The sequence below is a fragment of the Anomaloglossus baeobatrachus genome, chromosome 7 (genome assembly GCF_048569485.1).
Source record: "Anomaloglossus baeobatrachus isolate aAnoBae1 chromosome 7, aAnoBae1.hap1, whole genome shotgun sequence".
NCBI classification, from domain to species: domain Eukaryota; kingdom Metazoa; phylum Chordata; class Amphibia; order Anura; family Aromobatidae; genus Anomaloglossus; species Anomaloglossus baeobatrachus.
This window is the reverse complement of record NC_134359.1, coordinates 70,714,598-70,726,793: the sequence shown is the minus strand read 5'-3', so window position 1 is coordinate 70,726,793 and position 12,196 is coordinate 70,714,598. Positions and strand designations below refer to the sequence as shown.

At 49.2% G+C, this 12,196-nt stretch overlaps 1 protein-coding gene across 1 annotated transcript in view; it reads left to right on the top strand.

Moving 5' to 3' along the window:
• CWC22 (CWC22 spliceosome associated protein) overlaps positions 1 to 12,196 on the top strand; it is a 220,920-nt gene that overhangs the window by 45,094 nt on the left and 163,630 nt on the right. The window contains exon 5 of the mRNA XM_075318892.1: positions 9,620 to 9,748. Within this exon, the coding sequence (XP_075175007.1) occupies positions 9,620 to 9,748 (129 nt within the window). The remainder of the gene's footprint in view (positions 1 to 9,619; positions 9,749 to 12,196) is intronic.

The window sequence follows — 12,196 nt, the reverse complement described above, 5'->3', positions numbered from 1 at the left end:
CTATTGCAGATTCAGCTTTCCTAGCCTGGTGCAGGGCTAAAATTTTCTTTCTGGTGTCCTTCAACAGCTCTTTGGTCTTCACCATAGTGGAGTTTGGAGTGTGATTGTTTGAGGTTGTGGACAGGTGTATTTATACTGATAAGTTCAAACAGGAGCCATTACTACAGGTAATGAGTGGAGGACAGAGGAGCCTCTTAAAGAAGAAGTTACAGGTCTGTGAGAGACAGAAATCTTGCATGTTTTTAGGTGACAAAATACTTATTTTCCACCATAATTTGCAAATAAAATCTTGCAAAATCAGACAAGGTGATTTTCTGGATTTGTTTTCTTATTTTGTCTCTCATAGTTGTGGTCACCTATGATGTCAATTACAAGCCTCTCTCATCTTTATAAGTGGGAGAACTTGCATAATTGTTGGCTGACTAAATACTTTTTTCCCCACTGTATGTCACATGCCACTTGCGGTTTAGCGAGAAAAATTCAACCCATTTGCAAGTCTGTGTCAAAGGAGTTCACAGGGCGAGACCGTAGGAAATCATTAGTAGCGATGGTTCCATGCGACTCCTCAGAATGTAGCCTATTTGTGATGAATTGAATGTTCTGCTTTCTGAAGTTTGAAGATAGTTTTTTGCACATTAAGACTTCTTTTTATTAGGGTACGTGCCCACGATCAGTGTTAGAAGCATTTTGGATGCAGTGTGTTTCAGCTGCGTCCAAAACGCTGCGTTGTACAGTACAAGCACAGCTGATGGGTTTTCTAGAAATCCCATGTCCACTGTGCTGTACTGCCCGCAGCGAAAACTGACCTGTGGTGTGGCTTTCCTAGCCGCAGCATGTCAATTCTTTGCTGCGGAGTCGCAGGGGGAATATAGCGAGAGACCGCAAATGCCCAAGCCTGGATCGTGGGCACGAGCAGCTGCAGTCTCCTGTGGAGAAAACTCGTTGCCCCACAGGTCAGGACCCTCCACATGCAGCAGGATGCAGCTGGTCCTGATTGTGGGCACGTATCATTACGGTTCCAGAATACGCTGGGTACAGTCAACCAAAGCCAGAGAGGTTCCATAAAGATGTTAAACTTATTTTTTAGCTAGGTTAAAAATACAACATATAGGCATACCGTCCACATCGGTGGGCTGACGCGTTTTGGGGGGCATGCAATTAGTCATTGTTTTGTTATACGTGTTCTATTCTGACACTTTAAACTAGACTTCATTAGGATGTGCAGTGGAGTCTTGGTTTACGAGTAACTTGGTGTGCGAGCATTTCGCTGTACGAGCAAAGCTTGCTGTAAATTTGTAACTCAGTTTAAGAGCATGCGTTGTGGTACGAGCAAATACTCACCACACACACTTCCGGTTTCGTACTTTCACCGCGCTCTTATCCGCTCTTGCAGTCCACACACACACACACACACACACACACACACACACACACGCACACACACTCATATTATGCTCACCTTACCTTCTGTTCCCTCGCCGGCCTCCCGGTGTCTGTAGGTTGCCAGTACAGGATATGTATCTGGTAACCTTCGCAACGATGGAAGAACTTCCACTGTCAGCCGCTTCTCAAAGGCAGTGCGTTGACCAATCAGAGATAAAGCGGCTCCTGCCTTTGACGTCAGCGCTCTGGCAGCGGAAGTTCCGGCATCGGTTGCGATGGTTACCCGATGCACATCCTGTACCGGCGAACTACAAGAACCAGGAGGCTGGATAGCAGACGGAAAGTAAGGTGAGCACAATATGTGTGTTTGTGTGTGTTTGTGCGTGTGTGGAATGGCACAATAGGGGACGTTAAACAAGTTGTGGAATGAATTGTTTGAGCTTGCATTATTTCCTATGGGAAATTTTGCTTTGCTAGACGAGTAACTTGGTTTACAAGCAAAGTCCCAGAACGGATTGTTCTCGTAAACCAAGGTTCCATTGTATGGGCATACAGTCCACATCGGTGGGCTGACGCGTTTTGGGTGGGCACACACTTAGTCATTTTTTTGTTATATGTGTTCTATTCTGACACTTTTAGCTAGGCTTCATTAGGGTGTACTGTATTTCCAGGCTCCGGTAGTGATGATGCAGCACACCACACAATTTGCATTACGTGGACAAACACTACAGTGCAATCTAAAGGGGGCTTTACACGCAGCGATATCGCTAGCGAGCGTACCCGCCCCTGTTGTTTGTGCGTCAAGGGCAAATCGCTGCCCGTGGCACACAATATCGTTAGGATCCGTCACACGGACTTACCTGCCTAGCGACGTCGCTGTTGCCGGCGAACCGCCTCCTTTCTAAGGGGGCGGTGTCACAGCGACATCACTAAGTGGCTGCCCAATAGAAGCGGAGATGAGCGGCCGGAACATCCCGCCCACCTCCTTTTTTCCTCATTGCCAGCGGCCGTAGTTCATCGTTTCCGAGGTGTCACACGTAGCGATGTGTGCTGCCTCAGGAACGACGAACAACCTGCATCCTCAACAATCAACGATTTTTTGAAAATGAACGACGTGTCAACGATGGACGATTTAGTGAGTATTTTCCATCGTTAACGGCCGCTCGTTGGTGTCACACGCAACAACGTCGCTAATGATGCCGGATGTGCGTCACGGACTCCGTGACCCTGGTGATATATCGTTAGATACGTCACTGCGTGTGACGGGGCCTTAAGTGTTACAAGTAATAGATTTTCTCTTTTTTTCCTGTAAAAATTATGGATCAGAAAACTGAGAAAAACTCTTCTGAATAAAGTCTAAAGTGATTTTCCCGAATGTGATAGAAAAGTGTTACTACAGAACAAACGCTGAGGTGGAACGTGACAAAGAAGAATTACCGGGAGAACAGGGAGATTTTAGCATAAAGCACATAAGGAGATTAAGCCGTAGTTATGCCTATTATGAAGTAGTGTATTGAATGCGGAGGGGTCCGCTGCGTGAGCCGCACATGCATTAATTGTGGGCTCCACTGTTCACATGAACATAAAGTGACTGATAGAAACGCTCCACACAAATCTTTTTATTGCTTCAGTTACCGAGTCTGCAGGATCCTGCGCAATATAAAAGAGAGCGAGAATGGCTGAGGCTTAAGTTCCTTCCAAAAGCTTTAATTGTGCGAGAGGTGGGTGGAAAGAGAACGTCAACAGGGGTGGGATGAAAGGGGACCAGCTGGCGGGGTTTCCAGGAATCAAGTGGGAGTCGTTATTAAATGTACAGATTTGCAGGAGACTGGAACAGAGCAGGAAAACAAGATGTGACAAAACCGCATACCCCAAGTTGTTTCGGCAGAGTATTATCCGTGCTTTTAAAGGCTCGGTACGCCTAACGTGTCGATGGCTTGTGTTGATCACGTACTATTGTATGATCAGTGCCTCATTGTCCACACACAGTTTTCTTTTTTTCCTGTGACACATTGATCTAGTGAGGTTCCACTGGAAATGTATCTCAAATGCCACCATCTCTTAAAGGGTTATCTTAAAAGGAACCTGTTGGGTGCAATATGCAACCAGAACCACGAGCAGTTCTGGGTGCATATTGCAAATCCCTGCCTAACCATCCCTGTATCTAGTAGTATACATAAAGAGCTCTTTAGAAAAAGTGTTTCTGAAGATTTTTTATAATATGCTAATGACGCCAATGACTAGTCGCAAGGGCGTTCGTTCCCTTGGCTAGTCGGCCCTCTTAGCACACACCTGTGAAAAACATTCAGCTAATAGCCTCCCCGACATGTTTCACCTTTGCTATAGCCTCAGCCCCCTGATGAAGCCAGTCATGGTGAAACCTGTCGGGGAGGCTATTAGCTGAACGTTTTTAGATAGGTAGTGTAGGGCTATCACCCTCATAAGCATTTGTAGGATCTTCATCCAATAATCTGGTGCCGGTCCGCGGCCGTACACTTATTCAGTGAATGGACTTGATTGCCCTGCAGGCCAATTTTTAATGTTGTCCTTGTTTGATTTGAATTAATAAAGGTTGTTTATATTTAGGTCTTTAGTTAGGGTACCTCTAGTTGCCCTATGGGCAAATTGTCATTGCCTCCTGTATTGAGACACTAATTGCACACATTGTTCAGATGTGATTTTGGTCCAATCTTCCACATAAACACTCTTCAAATCCTGAAGGTCCCCTTGGTTCCTTCTATGAAAGTTTCCACCATAAATTTTCTATTGGATTCAGCTCCGGTGATCTGATCGGCCATTCCAGCAGCTTTATTTCCGTTCTCTGACTTCAATTGAGAGTTTCCTTGGCTGTGTATTTGGGGTCATTGTTTTGCTGAAATATCCACCCTCGTTTCATCTTCATCGTCCTGATAGATGACAGCAGATATTTATCAAGAATGTCTCTGTACATTTGTCCATTCTTCCTTCAGTTATGTAAAGTTTGCCAGTGCAGTATGCTGGAAAACATCCCCACATCATGATGTTCCCATCAACAAGCTAATGTTGGTATGGCATTTTTGGGGGTGATATGCAGTGCCTTTTGGCCTCCAAAGATGATGTGTATTATGGCATTCAAAGAGATCAATTTTGGTCTCATCTGACCAGACTTTATTCCTCCAGTGTTTCACACACTTGTCATCAGTGTTTTTCAACAATAATATTGTGAAGATTTTGAGACAGCTCAATGGTTTTACCCGTCATGAGAAGTTTCTTGTGTAAAACCTTGGTAATGCAAACCCTTTTTAGGCTTTGTGCGCACTTACCGGATTTTGCCGCGGATTTTCCGCAAATTTGCTGCATGTTTCGCTGCAGAAAATGTTCATAACATCTCTGCAGTGAATCACCAGCAAATCCTATGGAGAAAAAAAATCCTGTGCGCACTGGGCGGAATTTGACAGCTGCATGTTTTGCTGCGGGAATCCCGCAGCAAAAACAAGTGCATGTCACTTCTTTTCCGCACATCGCTGCGGGATTTCACTCCATTGACTCAATGTTAATCATGAAATCCCGCAGGGAATAACGCAGGCAGCAAATTCTGTGCGGTTCACTGCGTTTTCCTGCGTTATTCCCTGCGGTATTTTGCGGTTTACCTCCGGTAATGTGCATCACTTGCTTGCGGTTTTGCAGGGAAGTGATGTCATTACAGGAAGAGGAAGCCGTGCAGAGAGTAAACACACACAGATCACACACACAGACATAGAACACATCACAGACATAGATCACATAGAACACACATAGAAAGAAAACGGAAATATAGGAAAAAAAGAACGTGGGCTCCGCTGCATATTTACCTTCCAGCCGAGGTAAGCACACAGCGGCGGCCCGGTATTCTCAGGCTGGGGAGGGAGAGGGGCAGGGGTAATGTCCCCCGCCTCACTCCCACCTCCCGCAGCCGAGAATATCAGCCGCAGCTGCCCCGGGACTGTCACATACATTATGCGGCAGCACCGGGAGTGTCCTCGGCTCTTCTTGCCACCGTGTAGCAGTGGTGGCAAGGTAATACAAGGGGTTAATGATGGTGGGGGACCACCGCCATTAACCCCAGGCTTGATCATGGCAGCGTCTATGTGACAGCTGACATGATCAACCCGTAAGTAAAGTGAAAAAACACAGACACCAAAAATCCTTTATTTTAAATAAAACCAACAAGCCTCGTTCACCATTTTATTAACCCCCCAAACAAAGCTCCGGCGTAATCCACAGCTCCGGCTCCTGCGTCCTGCACTGCTGACATCCAGCCGCGACTGTCACAGACACAGCGCTGAATGAATGCAGCAGACAGCAGAGGTAATTACCGGTCATTTCCCACGGCCGGTAATGTGAACTCACTGCCGACCGTGGGAAATGCAGCGATCTGTCATCTATCTATCTATCTATCCCTCTATCTATCCCTCTATCTATCTATCTATCTATCTATCTATCTATCTATCCCTCTATCTATTCTTCTGTCTATCTACTATCAGAATTAAATGTATTTTTTTTTTTTCTTCAATGTGCTTTATTGCATTGAATGCAATAAAGCACATCCCAACCCGCACGCAGCAAAACCGCGGCAATACCGCGAATAATACCGCGGTAAAACCGCGGCAAACCGCATGCGGGTGCGGTTTCCCGCGTTTTTTTACCGCGGGTGCGGTAATCTTTGAGAGCATGCGGAATTCTCTCAAGGAAATTTCATTTCCCAGTGCGCACAGAGCCTTATAGCCCATCAGTTGAACCTGCTGATAATATTTTTTAAGTGTCAGGATTCCTTTCTAATTACTGATAGATTTCACCTGGTGTCATGATTTTCCATGGCTTTTTGCACCTCTTTTTCATCATGTGTTCAATACTTTTTACCTTTTTCTCATTATCACAACTTAATTTATGGACCTTTGTGGTTTCATAACTTTTCTGTGTAAATTGGATGGGTTGTTACCAAGATCTGGTGAGATATTTATGTCAATTTCACCTTTAGAAATACATTTACTTAGAAAATTGATGACGTGTTCAATACTTTTCACGCTCCATTATGTACATTTCTGTAACTTTCTAATTTACTAGTAGTAATCTCTGTGCCATTTTCTATCTTGTTAATGCACTATCCTTAGCTTTGACCACCCAGACAGGTCTCCCCCAGACAGGTCTCCCCCAGACAGGTCTCCCCCAGACAGGTCTCCCCCAGACAGGTCTCCCCCAGACAGGTCTCCCCCAGACAGGTCTCCCCTGACAGGTCTATAAGCTGCTGCCACCACCGGGCTCTTATATACAGCATTCTAACATCTATATATATAATTGCCTTATTCTGTCTGTCTGTCTGTCTGTCATGCTCCAAAATTGTGTCACCGTGACAGTGTCACCGTGACATGTCCTTACGGTGACACAAAGCTGATTGGCCGCTGGGCTCGCCATGGCCCCGCCCCCCCACACCGATTGGCCGCTCGCCCAGGCTGCGCCCCCACACGGATTGGCCAGCCGCTCGCCCAGCCTCCGCCCCCCCCACAGATTGGCCTCTCGCCCCGGCACCCTGCAGGCATTGGCAATTAGGCCACGCCACGCCCCGCCCCCCTCACGCAACGCACGTTAGCTCTGGCCCCGCCCACCTCCCCCCGCGCATTCCCCGAACTGACAGGGCTGTCACGGAGGTGAGTACTGTACTCCCCCCCCCCCCCCCCCTCTCCCCCCCCCCGCGCATTCCCCGAACTGACACGGCTGTTAAGGGGGGTGAGTACTGTACTCCCCCCCCCATCCCCCATCCCCCGCTCGCACGGGAGTGGTGTGGGCTCCCGTGCGAGCGGGGGACGGGATATGTTGGCATGGTTACAAGCGCATCGAGGTCCTGTAGCGGCGGAAGATCCACACGCACACACACACACACACACATCAGCTCACACTCACTCTCACACTCACTCTCACACACACCTCACACACACATCACATCGCATCCACACACTCACAGCATCCGGCGATATCCCTTGCTTCTCGGCCTCGATACTGTGCTGTTGTGACCTTCCAGGACCTGACGGAGGATCACATGGCCAGAAGCATGTGGTATCTCCGGATGTTGTGACTGTGAGCGCGTATGTGCGATATCGTCAGTGTCTGTGTGTGTGAGTGTATGCGATCGGGTGTGTGTGTGTCGGGATCGGGTGTGTGTGAGTGGATGCGATCGTGTGTGTGAGTGGATGCGATCGTGTGTGTGAGTGGATGCGATCGTGTGTGTGAGTGGATGCGATCGTGTGTGTGTCGCCAGAGGAGGGGACAGAGAGGGGCTGAGGCTGGGGACAGAGAGGGGCTGAGGCTGGGGACAGAGAGGGGCTGAGGCTGGGGACAGAGAGGGGCTGATGCTGGGGACAGAAGGCTGATGCTGCGGGTAGAGAGGCTGATGCTGGTGCAGCATGGGGGATGGATTACAATGGGGGGTGCGCAGCATGGGGGATGGAGCACGTTTGGGAGTGCGCAGCATGGGGAATGGAGCACGTTTGGGAGTGCGCAGCATGGCGGATGGAGCACGTTTGGGAGTGCGCAGCATGGCGGATGGAGCACGTTTGGGAGTGCGCAGCATGGCGGATGGAGCACGTTTGGGAGTGCGCAGCATGGCGGATGGAGCACGTTTGGGAGTGCGCAGCATGGCGGATGGAGCACGTTTGGGAGTGCGCAGCATGGCGGATGGAGCACGTTTGGGAGTGCGCAGCATGGCGGATGGAGCACGTTTGGGAGTGCGCAGCATGGCGGATGGAGCACGTTTGGGAGTGCGCAGCATGGCGGATGGAGCACGTTTGGGAGTGCGCAGCATGGCGGATGGAGCACGTTTGGGAGTGCGCAGCATGGCGGATGGAGCACGTTTGGGAGTGCGCAGCATGGCGGATGGAGCACGTTTGGGAGTGCGAAGCATGGCGGATGAAGCACGTTTGGGAGTGCGCAGCCTGGCGGATGGAGCACGTTTGGGAGTGCGCAGCATGGCGGATGGTGCACGTTTGGGAGTGCGCAGCATGGCGGATGGTGCACGTTTGGGAGTGCGCAGCATGGCGGATGGTGCACGTTTGGGAGTGCGCAGCATGGCGGATGGAGCACGATGGGAAGTGCACAACACACCACACACACACACACTGGGAACCACAAACAACTGCCCTACACAGACACCTACACACACAGACAACGCTGCACACACACAACACCCAACACACAAACACCGCGGCACACACAAATATACGCACATACCGCACAACACACACATTGCACAAAACATACCTCCCCCCAAAACACACCACACACACACAAACCGCGCAACACACAACGCTACAGACACACAGCGCTCCACAAACAACGCAACACACATACAACACCGCTCTCACCCCCGTCACACCCAGACAACACCCAGAACATGTACAGCGCCTACACAAACACTTGGTAACTACACACAACATATATATATATAACAAAAATCATACATGAACTACACAATACGTAAATTCTAGAATACCCGATGCGTAGAATCGGGCCACCTTCTAGTACTGTATATAAGAGCCTAGGCCACTGTGTAGAACATAAAAAACACTTTATAATACTCACCTAAACAGTCACTGCGGGGGAGTTGGTTCATATAGGCGTCTCCGTTGTCTGGTGCCGACGCCTCCTCTTTCGGCCTTCTTTGTCGCCCTTATTCTGAAGCTGGGGTGCATGACACATCCTACGTCATCCACACTCGCCGGCATTGAGATCCTGCGCAGGCGTACTTTGATCTGCCCTGGGCAGGGCAGATCAAAGTATTGTAGTGCGCCTGCGCAGGACTGGCGAGTGTGTATGACGTAGGAAGCGTCATGCACCAAGGATTCAGAAGGAGGACAAAGATGGCCAAAAGAGGAGGCGCCGGCACCGCAGAAAGGAGACGCCCATATGACCCAAGTCCACCGCAGTGACTGTTTAGGTGAGTATTATAAAGTGACTTTTACGTTCTACACAGCGACCTGGGCTCTTATATACATTATGTTACAATGCTGTATATAGGAGCCCACTGGTAGTGGCCGCAGCTTATAGGCCCCAAATCTGGTGACAGGTTCTCTTTAAGTAACAATTTTGCGTTTGACTCTGAAACATATCTAGTGACTACACTGATATATTGCACTTTATTTCTTACCCTATTGAATCTGGTACTTTCATTGTAATGATGTGTTTTTGGGGATACTGATGTGTTTTTGTTCTTTTTTTTTTTTAACAGTGTAGCTTACCAAAGAATGAGCTGGGAGGCGTTAAAGAAGTCTGTCAATGGTCTCATCAACAAAGTGAACGTATCTAACATTGGAAATATTATCCAGGAGATTCTGCAGGAAAACATAATTCGCGGAAGGTGAGTGATCTTTAGGCTTTTAAGACCATATGAAACAGGCTACCATTTAGTAGTGTCACATCATGTGGCCTCCAGTAAAGTAGTTTGGGAAATCAGTTGGACATGTAATCAAGATGCAAATGCCAACTCACCGGCAAACGGCCACTACATCCCGGGGCTTGGAACCAAGTCACTCACTTGACACAACTTCAAATTAAAGGATTGGCCACTACGAGGACTTCTCATCCCCCATGTTTGCCCCTTTTTAAATGATAAAGTTTATACTCTCCTCCGGTGCTGTTTCAGCGTTGTCTGCACTCATTTTCTCAGGACTCAGATGAGGTTGTTACTCCACACGCCCAATCACCGCCAGCTTCTCTCTCTCTCTTGTGTTCCTGCGGCTCACATGAAGTTGTTACGTCACGCGAGCTCTGTGCCCAATCACCGCCGGATTCTCGCTCTCCACCTTTTAGACGTATAAGTAATCAACAGGAAGTGAGAGTTGCGGAAGGGCGCTCACTTCTGTTAATTACTTATATGTCTGAAGGCGGAGAGAGAGAATCCGGCAGTGATTGGGCACAGGGATCGCATGATGTAACAACTTCATGTGAGCACCAGGAACGCAAGCACCGACACCGCTGGAACAGCACCGGTGGCACTGGAGGAGAGTATAAACGTTATCATTTTAAAGGGAACCTGTCGCCACTTTTTTGGCTATAAGCTGCGGCCACCACCATCACGCTCTTATATACAGCATTCTAACATGCTGTATATAAGAGCCCAGGCCGCTGTGACAACATAAAAAACACTTTATAATACTTACCTAACGGTCGCGCGGTTGGCAATATGGCTGTCTCCGGTGCCGGCACCTCCTCTTTCGGCCATCTTCGTCCTCTTTTTGAAGTCTGTGTGCATGACTTGTCTATGTCATACACACTCGCTGGTCCTGCGCAGGCGCACTACAATACTTTGATCTGCTCAGGCCAGATCAAAGTGTGCCTGCTCAGGACCAGAATGCCGGCGAGTGTGGATGACGTCGGACGCGTCATTCACCGCCTGCTAGAGAAGGAGGATGAAGATGGCCAAAAGAGGTGGCGCCGGCATCAGAGAACAGAGACACCCATATGGCCAACCACACGACCGTTAGGTAAGTATTATAAAGTGTTTTTTATGTTATACCCCCGGCCTGGGCTGTTATATACAACATGTTAGAATGCTGTATATAAGAGCCCAGTGGTGGTGGCCACAGCTTATAGGGCAAAAAAGTGGTGAGAGGTTCCCTTTAATGAGGGCAAATATAGGGGATGAGAAGGGGTTTTCTTTTTCGCTCCTAATTGGGAGACCCAGACAATTGGGTGTATAGCTATTGCCTCCGGAGGCCACACAAAGTATTACACTTAAAAGTGTAAGGCCCCTCCCCTTCTGGCTATACACCCCCAGTGGGATCACTGGCTCACCAGTTTTGTGCTTTGTGCGAAGGAGGCAACACATCCACGCATAGCTCCACTGTTTAGTCAGCAGCAGCTGCTGACTATGTCGGATGGAAGAAAAGAGGGCCCATACAGGGCTCCCAGCATGCTCCCTTCTCACCCCACTTCATGTCGGAGGTGTTTGTTAAGGTTGAGGTACCCATTGCGGGTACGGAGGCTGGAGCCCACATGCTGCTTCCTTCCCCATCCCTTTTTACAGGGCTCTGGGTGAAGTGGGATTCTATCGGTCTCCAGGCACTGAGACCGTGCTCCATCCACAGCCCCTGGTATCTGCTGGACATGGAGCGGAGTATCTTCAGGGACATGGCCCTGCTACATGGAGGTACTCTGTGTCCCTGTGGGGACCGCGCAGACACACGGCAGCACTGCTGGGTGTGTTAGTGCGCCAGGGACAGCGGCGCTGTCCGCACTAGTGCCATCGCACACCACAGCGTTGCTGGGTGTGTTAGTGTATTGGGTGACTACTGCGCTATCCGCCGCTGCCATTTTTATTTAAGGCGCCGCTGGGATTTGTGGTGCGCCGGGGACTTCCGCGCCGGCCAGCACTGATATGCCGGCCGCGCTTATTAACTCGAGTCCCCGGCTTCTGGGCCTAGTCTCCCTTCGTTACCGCCCACAGGCCTGACAGTCAGGGTAGGGGCGTGACGCTGCATAGCACAGCAGCGCTGAGAGCTGGAGTATGTTTTGCATACTCCACCCCTCTCACTGTGTGCACTGTGAAACCGGATTCCCGCACTTTCTCAGGCACGCCCATGGCTTCCTTCTCTACAAGGACGCCGGCAGCCATTAGTGTCAGTTTCTGTACGATACAGAGACAAGTGTGGAAGACCCTGGCATTCTGATAGTCACACAATCGCTGCAACAGGCGTTAAGCAGCACCTGTGGTGCTAACCCCACTAGTGCAGAAGTGCACTTATAGATATGCTTGTACTATATACATTGCACTGTTTGGTCGCACGTTGTATATACCCTCCTGGAT